Below are 20,804 nucleotides of genomic sequence, written 5' to 3' on the forward strand. Positions count from 1 at the left end.
CACCTACATTCAAAATGGAGAAATTACACAGGATCTCCCAGCTCTGAAAAGCAGGGGGTGGAGAGCTGAAGTTAAATCGTTGAGGAGAGCTCTGAGAGCTGATTGGAGGGAAAGGACACACCCCCTTCATACAGCACACAGAAACAGAGCTGAGGCTGTCAATCACAGACTTTGCCCGCCCCTGTCACCATTTTTCTCTTGGTGTCAGGAAAACTCATCAGAAGGGATTCGGGCTTATAGCAGAGGAACGAAGCAGTAGAGAAAAATTATACCTGGTGCTCTGGATTAAGACAAGCACACACTATAGAAGGATATGCTTTGTTTATATTTCATGTCTGAGGTTTACAACCACTTTAAAGGTTTAGATTGACGGCACTGGAACCTTGAGATGATGATGATTCTTATTTTTTTTTTCAATATTATGTTATTGATGTCACTGTGAGGCCACTGGATAATGGGTAGCTTGTGTGCATAGGATTACTAAAATCACCTTGAGTTCTGAATGCAATATTTATATCTGAAATTTAAGCACTACACCAATAAAATAAATGTATTCTGAACGTTATTTGGATATAAAAGCCTACGTGTTTCAGGAGGCAGCTGTCACCCCTTCATCAGGATTAAGTAGGACACAAGGGTTGGGAATTGAGTCCAAATTTTTTTATAAATCTACTTTTTAATTTTAAAAACAAAAACATTTATATATCTATATAGTTGATTATTTGTACTAAACATATGGATTACAACTCCTAAAAGTATGGATTCAAAATCATAAATGTAGTTATAAAAAAAATAATATAAATAACAATACAAAAGAATAGTAATTATTATTTATTACATTTTATACCTACTTTTATTATTTTGAATTCATATTTTCAAAATACTGAAAGTGGTTATAAAAATGTATTAATAACAATGATAGATACTATTTTATTATTATTATAATGTATTTACTTTTTATAAATGCGCTACCAATGAATCAATATAAATTCTTTTATACCAAAGACCTATCTAAATATATAGAAAAAATAAATAGTCCATAGGTGCTCTTATGTGCTCTTATGTGATTCCAACAAAATCTGTGCTCTTTTCCACAAGAAAAGGAATTGTGTGCTTCTTACCAGAAGGTAATGGGGATCTCACACACGCTATTACAATTGGAAATCATCTGTGGTATTTCACTCCATAATTCAGGTAAGGACGCTCCCTCTCAGAGATATATGGATTCCGCCTGGATGTCAGAAAATATCATACAATCCTGGCCCCACCGAACATCCTGCTGATATCAGGAAGATGTATGTCGGGTGACAGTGAGGAGAAGATCTGACCGGAGCCAAGCAAAGCAGCCTATGGATGGTGGACATACTTCGCTGTCACCCGGCATACATCTTCCTAATATCAGCAGGATGTTCGATAGAACCAGGATTGTATTGTCGGGATTATTGGGGTTAAAATAATTTATATTCATACATATATATGTAAAGCCTGTATATTGTATATTTTTCATATGAACATGAGAGAAGCCATTTTCTCTCTAAAAGTTGAATCGGAGTTCATGAATAGACATTGTTACAAGAAGTTTAACAAGGAGTATGTCTGTACCATCTCCCCAGGTTATAATTCAAAGGTTTGAACACTTAGTAAAATAACAAGATAAGAAAATGGTAAGAAGCTCTTGTTTCACATGAGCTCACAGTAGTGTTTGTTGCATGAATGAAACCAGAGGGCTTATTCACAAATAAGCTATTGTATTGTAATGAATTTTAAATAATGATATTTCTTCCATATATCTTAACAATGTATTGTTCATAAAAACCTGTTAAATACATATATAGATTATTATGATAAAAGTTGCAAACATGGTATTCTATTAGTGATAATGTTCATGAATAACTGTTAGGCTTAAAGTTAAATTCCAATGATTTCAGTTTCAAGGAATTTATAACCCCAACTAATTATGTGGGGTAGAGTTTCCCAACCCATATAATTTAAGAAGAGCCAGGATGTCTGGAGGAAATTGACACGTTTGAAAGTTTTTGATAATTAATGGTGTCTTTCTAAGGTGAGGGCAGAAGGTCATAACATTTAATTAGAGGTCATTTCTTATACAACACTGATTTAGAGGTTAAAAATAGTAATTATTCAAGATGGCGTTCGACTTGGTTGTTGTGATATGACGATATGTTTTATAGGTTACCATATTATGAATTCCATAGTAGACACACACACACACACACACTTTTTGGGTGGCATAAAAGTAGCTATTGATAGCAGAAGAGAGATTCTGAAATAGGAGGCTAATGCCACATACACATGATGGGAAATTCCAACAAGAAAACCGTGGATTTTTTTTCCGTCTGAATTTTGGCTCAAACGTATCTTGCATACACATGGTCACACCAAATTCCGACTGTCAAGAACACGGTGACGTACAACACTACAACGAGGTGAGAAAAATTAAGCTGAATGATTCCAACCATGCATCGAATTGATTCAGAGCATGCGTGTTTTTTTGCGCATCGGAATTGCATACAGACGATCGGAATTTCCGACAAGAACTTTTCCCGTCTTAAAATTTGAGAACCAGCTCTCAAATTTTTCTTGGTGGAAATTCCGACAAAAAATTCTGATGGAGCTTACACTTGGTCAGAATTTCAGACCAAAAGCTCACATCGGACTTTTCATGGCGGAATTTCCGATCGTGTGTACGCGGCATAAGAGGGAGCTGAAGGAAGAAGACCTCCATCTCTCGCTATCTCTCGGGCAGGAAGGATGCTATGAGGATTCTGGAATGCAAGGAGATCTTGAACGGCGGAGAGATGTAGGCGGTTGAAAGAAGTCCGGTGGGACTCATCACCTAACTTGAAGCTTCTCAAAATGACAGAATTCTTAAGTCCTGGTAAAGTATTAATCTTTTCATGCATACCTTTTTGGTAATTGAATTGTTTTTGCATATACATTACTAAAACCATGTATACCAAAGCAAATCGAAGTTGTATTTTTTTTTTTTCAAATAAAATTTTATTGATCTTTTAAAAAAAATAAAACAGTGGTACAAAAATGGCAAGTAGACATAGGCAGAAATAAAACGAGAGCATCGTCTAGTATGCAAGTGTCGGAGCCCTGAAAGAGGGATCCTCCTGTAAACCATGGCATCACACAAAATAACAATAGTAACAATGTCTCTAGAGGGATATGTAGCGTACATTGCCTTGAAACTGATGCCTCGTTCAACTTTTCATAAGACACTTTAAATATACTTAAAGAAGTGAGAGAGGGGGAGAGAAAAGGGAAGCAGAAAAAGAAGAAAAGGAGGGGGACCAAATGAGCAGCAAAATAAGGGGGAGAAGTACCTTCCAATGTCGACTGCCGGATCAGGGTGGATCCTCCCGAGAGCGCCACCGCTCCCAGACACTGTCGTGGTCGTCAAGTCTGTCTCTCAGTCTGGCCGTCATTCTCTCCATTATCTCAACATCTTTGACCCTGGCATAAAGGGCTTTCTGCGACGGGGGTGCAGTCCTCTTCCAGTGGAGGGCTTTCAGGCACCTTGCTGCTGTGAGAACATGTCTGAGTAATTTTTTATAGGGTTTGGCTAGCTTTGGCTGGGAGAGACCGAAGAGGAAGAGTTTCGGGTCCAGGGTATGGGTGCCTCAAAGAGTCGGGTCAATAGTTGTTGCGTAGAGGTCCAAAACGGGACTACTACGGGACATGCCCAGTAAATGTGGAAGAGCGTGCCCTTAGCTTGCTGGCACCGCCAGCAGCGATCAGAGGTGGAGGGATACATTTTGTGGAGGACGTCCGGAGTCAGGTACCAAAAGAAGAGGATCTTGTAGGAGTTTTCCTTATAGAGGGTACACATGGAACTCTTGGCCGCCTGACGCCAGATCGCCCCCCACGCCTCCTCTGGGATCTCCTCTCCCAATTCCTTCTCCCAGCGGAGCATATAGGGGTGCTTGCCCTGGCCTTGCATAGAGTGCTTGTTCAGGATTTGTTAAATGTCAGAGATCAGTCCTCTACGTGAGCGGCCTTCTAAGATAATGCGTTCAAATGGGGAAGGAGCAGAGAATTGTAGCCACGGGGCTTTAGTTTGGGCATAATGGTGGATCTGCAGATAACTGTAAAACACTTGTCTGGGGAGGTCATGTTGAGATTGGAGCTTGGAGAACGGGAGCAGCGTACGAGACCTAGGGTCCACCAGGTGTCCAAAATGGAACAAATGCCGCGAGGCCCAGGGCCACGACATGCAGTGTGTAAGTCTAGCCGGCACCTCAGGGTTGCACAGGAACGAGGTCATCAGCGAGTGCTCCGACTTAAGCTCGTGTTCGCGGGAGAGTTTTTGCCACAATCGCCTGAGCTGGGACATGGACCCCAGCAGTCGGCCGGGTTCTACCCTCACATTTGCAGAAGTTATATTATTTTAACTACATTATGTAATAATTATATTCCAAATATTAAGAGACATACACAGTTTTGTCTGTCTTTAAAAAGCTAAAGCCAACATTGGTACAATGGTTTTGTTATGATATGTGTGTAAAATAAATTCATTCTAAATCTAAAAAAATAAGTCTCAGGCTAGGTTCACACCTAAGCGAATTGAGTGCGGTTTCAACCGCATCCAAATCGCAGGACATTTTAAAATACATTGTTTTCAATGAGGCTGGTTCACATATGTGCGATGCATCCGCACTGCGCATTGCCTCCAAACCGCGTGCGGTTTTTATGTCTTGCGGTGCGGCTCAGGTGCGAATTCAGTCCCATTATCTTCTATGGGTACGCATCTAAATCGCAGGTGTGTTGCGGTTTGAACGGAAGTTTTTTTTTCTCCTCCACCACCTCCCCCTTTTCCTAGTTCCTCCTCTGTCTGTTTCATGCTGCTGAGGTGAGTAGCCATGTCCAAAAAACGGAGCAAAAAAGTCACTGCTAAGGTGAAGGACTGTGTGGATTCCGAGGAGCTTATCCGCCTTGTCAGGGAGAACCCACAAATCTATGACACCCGGCATCCTAAATATAAGGACAATGTATTGAAAAAAACTACCTGGGTTGAAATTACCAAAAGCCTTTTGCCAGAGTGGAGCATGTGCTCATCCCAAGTTCAAGCTGACAAAGGTAAGTTTGTTTTATTTTTTCATTCCCTAACTTCTTAAATTATAATTCTAAGTAGACCCCAATAACTACAGTGCATACCGCCCACAAATCCAGAGCAGGCCTTTATCCAAGCATGCATTCTGTGTGGACATGTAAAGTCTGCTAACCCATACCATGCCACATGTTTTATATCTTGGCATGGTGTTCCTAATGCACCCTGTCCCCGTGTTGCTGGTGGCACGTGACTCATTCCCACACCCTTGGTCATTGTTTGTATGAGTCTGCGTGTGTCTATCACCAAAATATGTAAACTCACTTTACCAAGTATGTTTTCAGATCCTTGGGGGAGTGACTATCTGTATTTGTCATCCTATTATGACGTTATTGGCCATGGTGGTCTTACAAAGACATCATCCTCTGTACAATGACACCCAGCAGAACACACATAACAGTATCACCAAGCCAATTTTTGGTGTTTTTGTCCAATTGCAGGTAGAGAATCACTTCGGAGTCCTTAATATGCTGCCAAAAGATAACTTTAATCTTTTTTTTTCAAGATGCATTCAAATTACACATAGTGACATTTTTAGCTTAGTATTTTATGTTTTAATATTTAAAGGGCCATATATTTTAATGACAACACCACATTTTTTGGTTTTAAATTGCCTGCATCTGCCAAGGTAACTCGCCAGCTGGCGATAGAAAGTAATTAAGAAATTGATCTCGAATCAATTTCCCACTGCTAGTGCCCCTAGTCAAACTCCACTGTGCCGCCTCCATATTATGCATCATGGAATCCTCATAATCAATTCCATCACGTTCTCGCACATAGTTGTGCAGTGCACACGCAGTTTTCACAGCAGAGACAGCATGCTCCAAACTGAGATTGATGGCGGTGTGCAATATTCTCCATTTATTGGCAAGAATTCCAAATGCACACTCTACTACTCGACGTGCCCTAGTGAGCCGATAATTAAATATTCTTTTATCATTGCTCAGCGCTCTACTTGAGAATGGTCGAAGAAGATTTTTACCAAGGGCAAACGCTTCGTCCCCTACAAAAACAAATGGGAGGGCTGGCTCATTTGTTCCGGGCAAGGAGGAATCGTTTGGTAAATCCAGACTATTCGCCCTTATCATTCTCCCAAATGTGGAATGATTAAATACACCAGAATCAGAGCTGCTACCATAAGCACCCACATCAATATAAATGAAATTATATTTGGCATCTACCACTGCCATTAATACAAACGAAAAATATTTTTTATAATTAAAAAACTGACTCCCACTATCAAATGGCCTCAGGATGCGTATGTGCTTGCCATCGATGGCTCCCACACAGTTTGGAAAATTACATCTCTCCCAGAATTCATCTGATATCTTCAACCAATCTTCTTTTGTAGGCTTTTTGAAGACCAATGGTTTTAGTACATTCCATATAACAAGGCATGTTTCATGTACAATGCCAGATATAGTTGATTTTCCAACCTTAAACTCATAGTGGAGACTTCCAAATGAATTTCCTGTAGCTAGGTACCTTGAACAAATAAGAAATATTAAATAATTATTATCTTCTCTTTTTTACAGTGGTATACATCAAGAATCGTTGGCGAAGCATGCGTGATGCCTTCAAGAAATACAACAAACATCTAAGAGAAGTGAGGAGTGGCTCGGGGGCACCAGCTAGAGTACCCTATATGTATGCAGAGGACCTTGCCTTCTTGAAACCACTCATAGAGATGAGAGTAAGTTATCCTCTACATCATCTATGTATCGTGACTATATATTTAGCATTAGTAATGTTTCTATTTTTTAATAAAAACAGGACCGAAGCAAGTTGGGACGAACAGGATGTCCTGGAGGATCAACCAGAGAGCCAATCTGAGGCCCAATCCGTGCCAGCAGTTTGCATTGATCCAAATGAGGAAATACCTGAAATGCCACTTGGGTCAGATCTATGGGTCACAAACCCAGAGACTGACTCTGGATTGCCTGAGCCTATGCCTGGACCCTCCTCAGCTCCAACAACCATTGCGCGGCCTGCCAAAGTGGCACGTAAGCGAACGCCAGTATCGCAGATGGACATAAGCGAGCGTCTTCTAGAGATGTTACAACAAATGGCTGGAAAGGTGGATGCTTTCTTATGTCCAGCTACAATACTGGCGCTTAATTTTGTACCATTGATCAAAAAAGTTGTACCTGAGAGATATTTAGAAATGCGAACCACAGTAGAACACGTTCTGCAGTCATTTACAGTGCCAAGCGAGCAACATACATTTGAAAGGCCATATGTAACTAAAGAAACAACACACATACACTTACCAATGTCAGGCCAGTACCCAGACCCAGGAAACCAACCTTACCCCTATGTTCCTCCATCCTACACTTCAAGCTTTCAGGAGCCAACTTCAATATATGAGGTACAACAGAGGCGAACTCCATATCCCATCCCATCCACATTCCCTTCAATTATGCCACAAACACAAATGCAGGGGATGTATGTGCCACAGCACCATGGGCCTCAGACACATGGGCCTCAGACACATGGGCCTCAGACACATGGGCCTCAGACACATGGGCCTCAGACACATGGGCCTCAGACACATGGGCCTCAGACACATGGGCCTCAGACACATGGGCCTCAGACACATGGGCCTCAGACACATGGGCCTCAGACACATGGGCCTCAGACACATGGGCCTCAGACACATGGCCCACAGCACCATGTGCCACAGCACCATGTGCCACAGCACCATGTGCCACAGCACCATGTGCCTCAGCAACATGGCCCACAGCAACATGTGCCTCAGCAACATGTGCCACAGCACCATGTGCCACAGCACCATGTGCCTCAGCAACATGGCCCACAGCAACATGGCCCACAGCACCATGTGCCACAGCACCATGTGCCACAGCACCATGTCGAGTCTAGCCATGCTTCAAGCACCGAGATTGATGAATCTACCTCAGCAAGTCAATACTCCTCAGACACACCATTATTTCCCAAAACATATCAACATCTCTAAAGTTTACGTTATGCCCACAGTAAACAAGCATGTGTGCATATTTTGAATCAAAGTTTAATCCAGAGGAAAACTTGAAGGCAAAGTTTTTATTTTTTATATTAGTCCAAGCAAAAATATGTTGTCTATTTCTTTATTTTTGTGAAAGAAGTAAAAAATAAATATATTTTTGGGCATCTTATGTCTGGTTGTTCATTTATAAGTACAGATGTTGGATAGTTGAAACCAAAAATGAATACATGCTTCAACATCAATTTGAAAATGCACATAGGTGTGGAAAAGTACCTTAATGTGATTAATAATCTTTGTGCAGGCTGGATGCTTGCTCTGAAGCATGTGTTCTGGCGCTCCAAACTATGGTACGTTAGTCCTAACAATTCATCAAAACTTCAAACAAAAATAAAATTTTTAATTATAAATTTAATATGGAACAATGGAGAAAGAAAATGTTTAGCAAAATTAAATAAATAATCACCTGGTTATTGACATGCGTGTATAATTAAAAAACTTGTCCTCATGCCCACGGAGATCTTCATATAATATAATGAACTGCCCTCTTTCATCCCTATTTGCAATGATAGGATGAACCCAGTATCTTCTTCTTCTACTCCTCCTTCTCCTCCTTTCAACTTCCATCAAGATTGCTGCTGTTGCAGCAACAACTGTAGGCATGATCATGGGCAGGGCAGCACACATTTCTTAGGAAATCCAAATCCTATTCCACACTATACTGAATGCTCGTGAAAAAGGAAGAGTTCAAGAAAGGTCACTCCCTTTTATTACCTACATCATCACACAGCTAACAATGATTGGCCCTCACCAAAAACGCAGCTCAAGTAATTATTTTTTATAAATCGCACCCGATCCGCAGCTAAACCGCAGTTGATCCGCAGAACACCCTCTAGAGAAATTCGCAACGGGAACGCAGCTCAAAAACGCAACGCACTAGTGTGATTCCGGCCTTAATCAAATTTTGAAGCTGTGCACAGTATAAAATTTTGTTTGTGCATTTTAAAGTATAAAAGCATTTTAAAGTATAAAAATTAGAAGGTCTGTTTTGAGAAAGTATCACACCGTATTAAGGTAAACACAATTGTTTACAAGTCCGTGGAGTCACGGAAGATATTCACAATTAACCAAGTCTAAAATGTACAAGTATTGAAATGTGGTATTTTATAATAGAGCTTGTGTAATATTATCTGAATCATCATTTATCTTTGATATGTAGAAATATATCCATTTAGTTGTATTATCACGAAATAGACCTGATATTAATTTGCACTGTAAATAAATAAATATATATTTTTAAGCATATCATTTGTGTCACTTGTCTTCAAAATAGCACGGATAAACAAACTTGAATGTCTTGTTGATATTTATGGAAAAAGGTAAATCTCCCAAAACCAAGATTTGCATAACTTCATAAATACAATACGGTTTTATTATTTCAGTATAAACATTTTGACAGTATGATACTTTCTGACATCCAGGGGGAGTCCATATATCACAAAGAGGGAGCGTCCTCACCTGAATTCTTGAGTGGAATAACACAGCTTATAACAATTGTAATAGAGCATGTAAGATCCCTATTACCTGGGATCCATTTCTTCTGGTAGGAGGAGCACAATTTTTTTTCTTGTGGGAAAGAGCACTAATTAAAGCACAGATTTAGCTGGAATCACATAAGAGCACCTATGAACTATTTATTTTTTCGATATTTTTAGATGTGGACTTTGGTTTAAAAGCATTTAAATTGATTCATTGGTAGCACATTTATAAAAAGTAATTAAATAATAATAATAAATAGTATCTATCATTGTAATTATGAATTACATTTTATAACCACTTTCCGTATTTTGAAAATATGGATTAAAAATAATAAAAGTAGGTATAAAATGTACAGTTATATTGATTCATTGGTAGTGCACTTATTTATTTGTATATGCATTTGGGTTGAGTATTTAAGCCTTTGAGTTGCGGCACCTTTATATTTACTATATACCACAATATATATTCAATAGGTATACTGACTCTTTTTATAAGTACTTATGTTATTGTGAATGCATATTTGTTTAGGAGTTGAAATCCCTATTTTAGTGTGAATAATCATACACTATGGCCGGGATTCACGTAGCTCGGCGTATCTTTGAGCGGGCGTAGCGCATCTCATATGCGCTACGCCGACGTAACATAGAGAGGCAAGGCCAGTATTCACAAAGCACTTGCTCCCTAAGTTACGGCGGCGTAGCGTAAATGGTCCGGCGTAAGCCTGCCTAATTCAAAGTAGGCAGGTAGTGGGCGTGTTGTATTAAAATGATTTGTGACCCCATGTAAATAAATGGCCGTACGAACGGCGCATGCGCGCGCATGCTCAGAATTACGTTGCATATACTCCCTAAGATACGGCCGCTCAATGCGTACGACGTGAACGTAACCTACGCCCAGCCCCATTCACGTACGACTTAGGTAAACGACGTAAAATACGACGCTGTTCCCGCGCCCATACCTTTACATGACTTACCCCTGCTTTATGAGGGGTAAACTTACGCCGGACGTACGCCTTACTTAAACGGCGTAGATTACTGCGACGGGCGTAAGTACTTTCGTGAATCAGCGTATCTTGCTCATTTACATATTCGATGCGTAAAACAATGGAAGCGCCCCTTGCGGCCAGCGTAAATATGCGCCCAAGATACGACGGCGTAGGAGACTTCGTCCGTCGGATGAAGCCAGAATTCAGGCGTATCTATTTTCAAGAATACGGCGCATAGATACGACAGCGCATCCGTGGACTTATGCGGTGTATAAGAAGTTACGTCGGCGTAAGTCGTTCGTGAATCCCAGCCAATATTGTCAAAAGTATTGGGACAAAATGTAATGGCATCCCATGGCGCAGTCATGTTGGAAACGGAAGGGGCCATCCCCAAACTGTTCCCACAAAGTTGGGAGCATTAAATTGTCCAAAATATCTTGGTATGCTGACACCTTAGTCATTCCCTTCACTGGAACTAAGAGGGCAAGGGCAACCTCTGAAAAACAACGCCCTTCACCAAATTATTTGGACCAGTGCACAAAGCAAGGTCCATAAAGACAGGGGAGAGTGAGTTTGAAGTGGAGGAACTTGACTGGCCTGCACAGATTCCTGAGCTCAACCCAATAGAACACCTTTGGGATGAATTAGAGTGGAGACTGTCAGCCAGGCTTTTCCGTCCAACATCAGTGCCTGACCTCACAAATGTGCTTCTGGAAGAATGGTCTAACATTCCCATAGACACACTCCTAAATCTTGTGGAAAGCCTTCCCAGAAAAGTTGAAGCGGTTATAGCTGCAAATGGTGGGCCAACTCAATTTGCAACCCTACAGACTAAGACCGGGGTGCCGTCAAAGTTTATGTACATATAAAGGCAAGCGTCCCAATACTTTTGATAATATAGTGTAATCCAGAACTATTTACCACTACCATACATTTTTTGTGAACTGCTTACTGTAGAAAAATGCATTAGTTCATAATGGGCTATAACGATAATGTTTCTGTGCTGTCACTTGATTATTACAGGTGGGTTTGCAAACATATCAAGAAGCCCATAAGATCTACTATCCTTAGCTTGGATTGGCATCCAAACAATGTCCTACTCGCAGCAGGTTCAAGTGATTTTAAAAGCAGGTAAGCTGATAGTTTTTAAGGCTATATAGCACTTAAACAGTAATCATCTAGAAATCGAATAGCTAATTATAATACAATATCACCTTTTCTCTTAATGGCCGAAGTTATCTACTAAGTGTTACTTTACCGTTAGATATATTTTTTCAGATTATGCGCAGGCTTGCTTTGCAATCTGTAAGTATAATACATGCAGATATTTACTACCCCTTAGGCCCCGTACACACGATAGAATCTATCCGCAGATAAATCCCATCGAATGGGTTTCTGCGGATAGATTCTATGGTGTGTACACTCCGGCGGATATTTATCCGCGGATATTTCCGAATTCCAGCAGATAAATATTTGTCGACATGCACAGAATATCTATCTGCTGGAATCGGATCCCACGGATGGATCCGCTCGTCTGTACAGACTCACCGGATCCATCCGTCCAAAGGGATTCCCCGCACGCGTCGTAATGATTTGACGCATGCGTGGAATTCCTTATATGACAGCGTCGCGCCCGTCGCCGCGTCATAATAGCGGCGACGGCGTGACACGTCATCGCCAGAGGATTTCAGCGCGGATTTCAATGCGATGGTGTGTACACGCCATCGCATAGAAATCTGCTGAAATCCTCGAGAGGATTTATCCGCGGATACGGTCCGCTGGACCGTATCTGCGGATAAACCCTCTCGTGTGTATGGGGCCTTAGATTGATGACAGTTCTCCCTGCCATTGTATTCATCTTTTTCTTCTTTTTTAATTAGTGGATTTGGAGAAAGCTTAGTAATTTTACACTGATACATAATACCCATTAGGCCCCTTTCACACGGGGAAGGTGATGTGCGGTGGTGGTATAGCGGCGCGATTTTTAGCACCGCTATACCGTCATATTTACTGCGATATTCGGCCGCTAGCGGTGTGGTTTAAACCCCCCGCTAGTGGCCGAAAAAGGGTCAATACCGCCCGCAATGCGTCTCTGCAGAGGCGCATTGCCGGCGGTATTACTGTGGTTTCCCATTGATTTCAATGGGAAGGAGCGGTATAGGAGCAGTAAACACCCCGCTCCTATACTGCTCCAAAGATGCGGCTAGCAGGACTTTTGGAGCGGTCCTGCTAGCGCACCGCTTCAGTGTGAAAGCCTTCGGGCTTTCACACTGAAGACTGCAGGGCACGATTTTTTCAGGCGGTATAGCAGCGCTATTTTTAGCGCTAAACTGCCTGAAAAAGGCCTGTCAGTGTGAAAGGGGCCTTAATGTTTAGTAGTGTTACTAGAGAAAATTATTCCAATTTAAAAGTAGTGCACGAACTTCACAAAACCTTAAATCCAATGAAGAAAAAATGCATTATGTGACATTAAGGGAAGTCAAGTGTTTTTTATGCATTTTGTCATCAGAAGCCCTAAAATCATATCCAGTTAAAATTGAAATATTCCCTCTTTTGAGACCACTTGCAATCATATAAACCACTTCAAAATTCATGTACACCACAATAAAAAAATAAATGTATGTGCTGTTTATGAATACTGTATTGAAGTGGCAGATTATGAATGTTTTTACTCTTAGGCCCCATACACACGAGAGGATTTATCCGCAGATACGGTCCGCTGGAGGATTTCAGCAGATTTCTATGCGATGGCGTGTACACACCATCACATTGAAATCCGCGCCGAAATCCTCTGGCGATGACGTGCCGCGATTGACGCGGCGACGGGCGCGACGCTGTCATATAAGGAATTCCACGCATGCGTCAAATCATTACGACGCGTGCAGGGAATCCCTTTGGACGGATGGATCCGGTGAGTCTGTACAGACGAGCGGATCCATCCGTGGGATCCGATTCCAGCAGATAGATATTCTGTGCATGTCGACAAATATTTATCTGCTGGAATTCGGAAATATCCGCGGATAAATATCCGCCGGAGTGTACACACCATAGAATCTATCCGCTGAAACCCATTAGATGGGATTTATCTGCGGATAGATTCTATCGTGTGTATGGGGCCTTACAAGCAGCCCTGCACTTGAAAGAAATGTTATTTTGCACCAAATGCAAATGTGTATATATCGGTTTAAAGACAATTTAATGCTGAATTAAATATTTGCAGTACAAAAAATGTATGCTTATTTTAGTCTAAAAAAAAGAAACCAGTGTGAAGGCCAGGCCTTTTCTGTCACTTTTCGTTTACATGTAAAAATCTGCTTTTTTTTGCTAGAAGATTACTTCAAAGTCAAACCCAAAAACATTTTTTATATATATATATATAGAAAATATAAAACATAAGAATAAAATGGTGAGTTTTGCAATTTTTTCATGTCAAACGCTACGGTTTTTCAAATGCAATTTTTTTGAGGAAAAAATACACTTTAATGAATTTTAATGCGCACAAACACAATACATATAAAAGATTGTGTAAATAAATGCATAAAATAACATCTGGTGGGATGAAGATCCTGGAGGGGCACCAGTTTTTACATAAAAGCCTCCTGTAAAAAAAAAAAAAATGTAATATTGGGATGATGCCTTTAGCTGTAGGTTTCATCCAGGTTTGCCACTTGAAAGCCACAACATACAGTATTATCTACACATTAGATTTAAAGAAAAACTAACTATTTTTTTAATTATGCTTCACGTCCACAGTGAACACAAGGGGGTTTATTTACTAAAGGCAAATCCACTTTGCACTACAAGTGCACTGCTAATGCACTTGGAAGTGCAGTTGCTGTAGATCTGAGGGGGGCATGCAAGGAAAAGAAAAAACAGAATTTTTGCTTGTACATGATTGGATGATAGAAATCACCAGAGCTTCCCCTCATTTCAGATCTTCCCTTCAGATCTACAGCGACTGCACTTCCAAGTGCATTAGCAGTGCACTTGTACTAAAAAGTGGATTTGTCTTTAGTAAATTAACCCCAATGTTTGTTCTGTAGAAGAAAGACCTTCTACAGAACAAACAGCAAAACTGACTTTCCTTAACTTCGCACAAGATTTGTTGCAGATACTGCCATTTGATTGATCCCCAAATGGAACTTAACATCTGCTTCTTAACCGCTTGAAGTCCGCAATACCTACTGTATATTTACATTGCGTCTTTCAAGTGGTGTACTGGGATGATGTCTGCTGCTATCTGCTTTTATATAAAAGCCATCTGAGCAGCCAATTAGAGGCTGGATTTCTTTTACAGGTGGCAGGAGGGGTAGCCTTCCCCTCCCGCCGCCTACCAGTGCCTCTCTATGTTCTCCATCCCACCAGACATTATGTTAGCTTAGGTATCTAGCTACGTGACTTAACACCACCTTTTACATTTTACCCCAAAAAAGGTCTTGTATTGTGTCTTTGCGCATTAAAATTTATTAAAGTGTATTTTTACTTGTTCCTCAACTACTCTTCTGCTTATTCCCAAACTGCAACCATTTGTTACCAACCTTTTGGCTTGTTTACTGACTGACTGCACTTTTCCATATGCCTACTTGCTTTATCTACTACTGGACCCCGGCTTTCTTACGTCCTAGTGAGGCGATTTTAAGGATTGTGACCTGGTACTAACACACAGCAAAATTAATCTCCACCATCAGGAGCTTTGGTGAATACCAGTTAGTGCTTAGACCCTGCACCTCAGGTGAACCCGTGTCCTTTTTACCTGTCCTGCTTGTTGGTGGGTATTGCTCTACTGTTATAGTTACTGGCCTCCAAGCCTGACTCCGGACCATGACATAGTGACTCTTATGTATGCACCATGAGAGATTATGGAGGCTACCTTGGCTCTGATACTGATACTTTGCTTTCAATACTGTCTGAGCTTTTGAACTGGAACAGGTATAAAGATACACTTTTCTGATAATCATTTACAGCTTCCATGTTCCAAGCTTATGACTCAAAAGTACTTAAAGGCATTATACACTTTCAAATGTTTGTTTTATCTAGGTATTAGTGTAGTTATATTTCCTGTTTTGTTTTTCATTGCCTTACCTTGTAATGATAGGCTCCCATGTTGTAGCTGCGGTTTTGTAGTTTCATAGCTATTAGACATATGCAATTTGTTTAGTTCTGAATAATTTTTTTTAACTAATTTTGACAAATTTGTTCATTCCGAAATCTCAGAATTTTTAAATTTTCAGATTTGGAATTTCCGAATTTCCGTAGTTCCGAATTTAAAAATTTTCCAAAATTCCAAATTTGCAAATTTCCGAAATTCCGAATTTACAAATCTCCGAAATTCAGAATTTACAAATTTCCGAAATTTCAAATTTGCCAATTTTCGGAAAATTTGAATTTCGGAAATTAGGAAATTGGAATTTCGGAAATTAGGAAATTGGAATTTCGGGAAATTAGGAAATTGGAATTTCGGGAAATTAGAATTTCGGGAAATTAGGAAATTGGAATTTCGGGAAATTAGGAAATTGGAATTTCGGAAATTAGGAAATTGGAATTTTGGAAATTCGAAAATTCTAAATTTCAGAAAATTTGGATTTTTCGAATTTCCGTAAAAAGCAAAAAAAAAAAAAAAAAAGAAATGAAAACAAACCAATTTTTCGGCAGTGCACATGTCTAATAGCTATTCAATTTCTCTTTATCCATGTATTAATCTAGCTTGCCCCTATTCGCCAAAAGGGACAGGCAACTTGTTTTGGGTCACATAGCATCTAAACACATCTCTTACTTTCATTATTCAGGCTGCTTGTGTCTGTCTGATCTAATTACTGTGTCTGCACCAGTGCTTGACTCAGAGATCCAGGGATTTTGGGATATACAGTTGTGCTCATAAGTTTACATCCCCTGACAGAATTTATGATTTCTTGGCCATTTTTCAGAGAATATGAATAACACAAAAACTTTTCTTTCACTCGTGGTTAGTGTTTGGCTGAAGCCATTTATTATCAATCAACTGTGTTTACTCTTTTTATATCATAATGACAACAGAAACTACCCAAATAACCCTAATCAAAAGTTTACATACCCCAATTCTTAATACCGTGTATTGCCCCCTTTAACATCAATGACAGCTTGAAGTATTTTGTGGTATTTGTGGATGAGGCTCTTTATCTTCTCAGATGGTAAAGCTGCCCATTCCTCTTGGTAAAAAGCCTCCAGTTCCTGTACATTCTTGGACTGTCTTGCATGAACTGCATGTTTGAGATCTCCCCAGAGTGGCTCAATGATATTGAGGTCAGGAGACTGAGATGGCCACTCCAGAACCTTCACCTTTTTCTGCTGTAGCCAATGACAGGTCAACTTGGCATTGTGATTTTGATCATTGTCTTGTTGGAATGTCCAAGTACGTCCATGCACAACTTCCTGGCTGATGAATGCAAATGTTCCTCCAGTAGTTTTTGATAACATACTGTATTCATCTTGCCAACAATTTTGACCAAATTTCCTGTGCCTTTGTAGCGAACACATCCCCAAAACATCAGCGATCCACCTCCGTGTTTCACAGTAGGGATGGTGTACCTTTCACCATAGGCCTTGTTGACTCCTCTCCAAATGTAGCGTTTATGGTTGTGGCCAAAAAGCGAATTTTTTCTCTCATTGCTCCAAATGACTTTGTCCCAGAAGGTTTGTGGCTTGTCTCTGTACTGTTTGGCATATTGTAAGTGGGATACTTTGTGGTATTTGTGTAGTAATGGCTTTCTTCTGGAGACTCGACCATGCAGCCCATCTTTGTTGAAGTGCCTCCTTATTGTGCATCTTGAAACAGGCACACCACATTTTTTTCAGAGAGTCCTGTATTTCACCTGAAGTTATTTGTGGGTTTTTCTTTGCATCCTGAACAATTTTCCTGGCAGCCGTGGCTGAAATTTTTGTTGGTCTACCTGACCGTGGTTTGGTTTCAACAGAGCCCCTCCTTTTCCACTTCTTGATTAGCGTTTGAACACCGCTGATTGACATTTTCAATTCCTTGGATATCTTTTTATATCCCTTCAACTACCCTTTCCCACAGATCCTTTGACAATTCTTCTCCTTTCCCCATGACTCAAAATCAAGAAACGTCAGTGCAGCACTGGATGAAAGATGCAAGGGTCTGTCAGGAGTCCAGAAACTCATTGACCTTTTATACACACACACTAATTACAAGCAAACAGATCACAGGTGAGGATGTTTACCTTTAATAGAAATTCAAACCTCTTTGTGTCACCTTGTGTGCATGTTATCAGGCCAAAATTACCAGGGTATGTACACTTTTGATCAGTGGCGGCCCGTCCATAGGGGGCGCCCGGGCGCCGCCCCCCCTCATGTAGTCATAAAAAAAAAAACGGGCCCTTTAAGGCTTTTAAAATTTCGTTTTGCAGCGCCGTGCAAATAACATACACTCATGCATTGCTGATAGGCTTTCCGAGTACAGCCCTTCAGCTCCCGGATGTCTTATCCAGGGAACGTAGGTGGGCTACGTCCCTTGGATAAGACTGACGGCCGTCTCAGCCAATCAGGTTCGCTGATTCTGGTCATCAGTAACCTGATTGGCTGAAGCGTCATCGAGGGCGGCAGAAGACATCGAGGGACCGTGGAAGGAGGATGGCGAACCCCAGAAAGGTAAGTGCCGGGCGGGGGGGGACATTTACAGGCACAATTCACTTTCATCAGTTTGGGGTCGCCTGGAGAATGAAAACTGATGGCTAATTGTTTTCTATGGCTTTTTATTTGTTTTCTCCTTTGCTTATTAAGGAACAACCCTTGCTTTATGGAATTGTAGATTGCTGTTGTAAGGCAAGAAGCTGCTGTAATCACTAGATCTAATAGATTCTTGACACTTTAATCATCTGCTTTGCACTGGGAGAGAAGTTAAAATGCAACCCAGACCCTTAAATGGTTGTAAGCCCTCAGATATACCCACTGAAGTTACTAGCCTCAGGCGCTACACAGAGATGAAACAAATCCTCCTGCATAGATTTTCCCCATTTATCCGCAGGCTGACTGGCAGCATTTTACAGGGCACCGTGGGGGCAATTGATGTGGGCACAGTGGGAAAAATTGATGTGGGCACAGTGGGGGACAATTGATGTGGGCACAGTGGGGGACAATTGATGTGGGCACAGTGGCTGCGTTTGGCATGGCACAGTGGTGACAATTGATGGCACAGTGGTGACAATTGATGGCACAGTGGTGACAATTGATGGCACAGTGGTGACAATTGATGGCACAGTGGTGACAATTGATGGCACAGTGGTGACAATTGATGGCACAGTGGTGACAATTGATGGCACAGTGGTGACAATTGATGGCACAGTGGTGACAATTGATGGCACAGTGGTGACAATTCATGGCACAGTGGTGACAATTCATGGCACAGTGGTGACAATTCATGGCACAGTGGCGAAAATTGATGGCACAGTGGGCTGTACTCGGCTCTGATAGGCACTTCCGCACAGCCAACCAGCTGCCGTTATTCAGATAGCCGGCGCCCAATGTCCGGTTATCTGAATAGGCTGGCCACAATAACATACACTCATGCAATGCATGCATACACCAAAATATGTAGATTTACTTACAGGCCAACAAATGACATCATGAAACTATATTATCAATACAATTACACTTGGAAATGAAAGGAAAGGGTTATTTTTTTTATTTTTACCTTGTCTCTACTTTTTTCTTCTGTGAATAAAAAACATAAAGTAATAATAAGGGCCTATAATTTTTGGCCAAAAATAGGTTTGAGGTAGTTGAAAAGAAGTTCTGTAACCCTCAGGAGCTATTCATTAGACCATTAAAAATCACCTAATTGTGCCTTCCCCATTTCAGTCGTAAAATGTAACAGAAATGTCTTAATTTTAACCAAAGTTTTGGTTACGCAATTTCTCATTTATCTTATGTCCATTCTACAAGTTAAAAAAACAGACACGATACCTCTTTGTATAGGCTTATTATAACAAACCGCAGCTAATTTGTTTGAAGTATAGTACACCTTGTCATCCAATCAGGGCCGTCTTTAATATTGATTGAACCCTGGGCAAACATTTTATTGCCCCCCTCCCCCAGCTAGACTCAAAATGAGTTTACTGCAGCAGATCAGGCAGTGGTTTTGATTGGCTGCTAGAGGTTACAGCACATAATTTTCGCTTGCTGATTAGTTGCTAGAGGTTACAAAGCATCATTACTGCTCACTAATTGGTTTCTAGAGGTTACTGCAAATCATTATTGTTCACCGATTGGTTGCTAGAGGTTACTGCACATCATAACCTCTGCATCAAATTGCGGGTGTGGCCAAACTGCACTAGCATTGAGGGGTGCGCTATGTACAGAGTTCATGGTTGAGGGGTCACTACATAAAGAGTGCATAGTTGAAAGGTGTGCTACATACAGAGTTGAAGGGTACACTACGTACAGAATGCAGCGTTCAGAGGTACGCTAGGTACAAAGTGCCGGGATGCGTTATTTACAAAGCGCAGGGTTGGGGAGTGTGTGCTAGGTGCTGAATGCAACGTTCAGGGGTGAGCTATCTACAGAGTGCAGGGTTAAGGGGTGCGCTACAGGTAGGGGTGCACTAGATGCAGGGGGCGAGGTGGGTGCAGAATGCAGGTGGCGAGGTGGGTGCAGAGTGCAGAATGCAGGGGGCGAGGTGGGTGCAGAGTGCAGAATGCAGGGGGTGAGGTGGGTGCAGAATGCAGGGGGCGAGGTGGGTGCAGAGTGCAGCATGCAGGGGGCGACAGGGCCGGTACAAGGCAGGGGCGGGAGGGGCGAGTGCCCAGGGTGCTACCATTTCGTTCAGGAGGGGGGCGCAATCAGCCGCAGTTGTGTGTTGTGTCACTGTCATACAGCGCGGGCAGGGGCAGTGGCACTTTACAAATCGTGTGCCGACTGGCTGCCGAGTGCGCTCCTTTCCTCATGTGTGTTTACTCCCTGCGGCTGTTTACTCGGCCCCCCCCATGGAGGATTGGTGGATTCCAGTGGCGTGCGCCACGTGATGTCACGCCGGAGGCGAGGTGAGAGAGGGAGGACTCGTCTCTGCACAGGGAGCTGTGTCGGCGTTTGCTGCCTGCAAGGACAAGCCACGAGGAGCCTGCCAGTGCCTACAGTGCCTAGTGCTACTGCAAGAAGATCAATACTGAAGT

General features: G+C 41.5%; 2 protein-coding genes across 2 annotated transcripts in view; one reads left to right on the forward strand and one right to left on the reverse strand.

Annotated features, from left to right (window-relative positions):
* Positions 1-20,804, forward strand: part of ARPC1B (actin related protein 2/3 complex subunit 1B) — a 109,369-nt gene that overhangs the window by 46,052 nt on the left and 42,513 nt on the right. Inside the window, exon 5 of the mRNA XM_040357062.1 lies at positions 11,665-11,772. Coding sequence (XP_040212996.1) covers positions 11,665-11,772 — 108 coding nt within the window. The remainder of the gene's footprint in view (positions 1-11,664; positions 11,773-20,804) is intronic.
* LOC120943650 (protein ANTAGONIST OF LIKE HETEROCHROMATIN PROTEIN 1-like) lies at positions 5,674-9,020 on the reverse strand. Its single transcript, XM_040357061.1, has 3 exons — positions 8,584-9,020; positions 8,394-8,495; positions 5,674-6,622 (listed from the first exon to the last, which is right to left on the reverse strand). Exons 1-3 carry the CDS (start codon positions 8,802-8,804, stop codon positions 5,743-5,745), a joined length of 1,203 nt encoding a protein of 400 aa, XP_040212995.1. The 5' UTR covers positions 8,805-9,020; the 3' UTR covers positions 5,674-5,742.

Source organism: Rana temporaria, chromosome 6 (assembly GCF_905171775.1).
Source record: "Rana temporaria chromosome 6, aRanTem1.1, whole genome shotgun sequence".
Lineage (NCBI taxonomy): Eukaryota > Metazoa > Chordata > Amphibia > Anura > Ranidae > Rana > Rana temporaria.

Excerpts from the sequence above, each read along its gene's own strand:
- LOC120943650 (XM_040357061.1), bottom strand. The coding sequence starts at position 8,804 with ATGTGTGCTGCCCTGCCCATGATCATGCCTACAGTTGTTGCTGCAACA. Across the intron at positions 8,496-8,583 it reads ACACGCATGTCAATAACCAG|TTTTGATGAATTGTTAGGAC; the intron begins GTGATTATTTAT and ends TTTTGTTTGAAG. Across the intron at positions 6,623-8,393 it reads AGATTATTAATCACATTAAG|GTACCTAGCTACAGGAAATT; the intron begins GTACTTTTCCAC and ends TATTTGTTCAAG.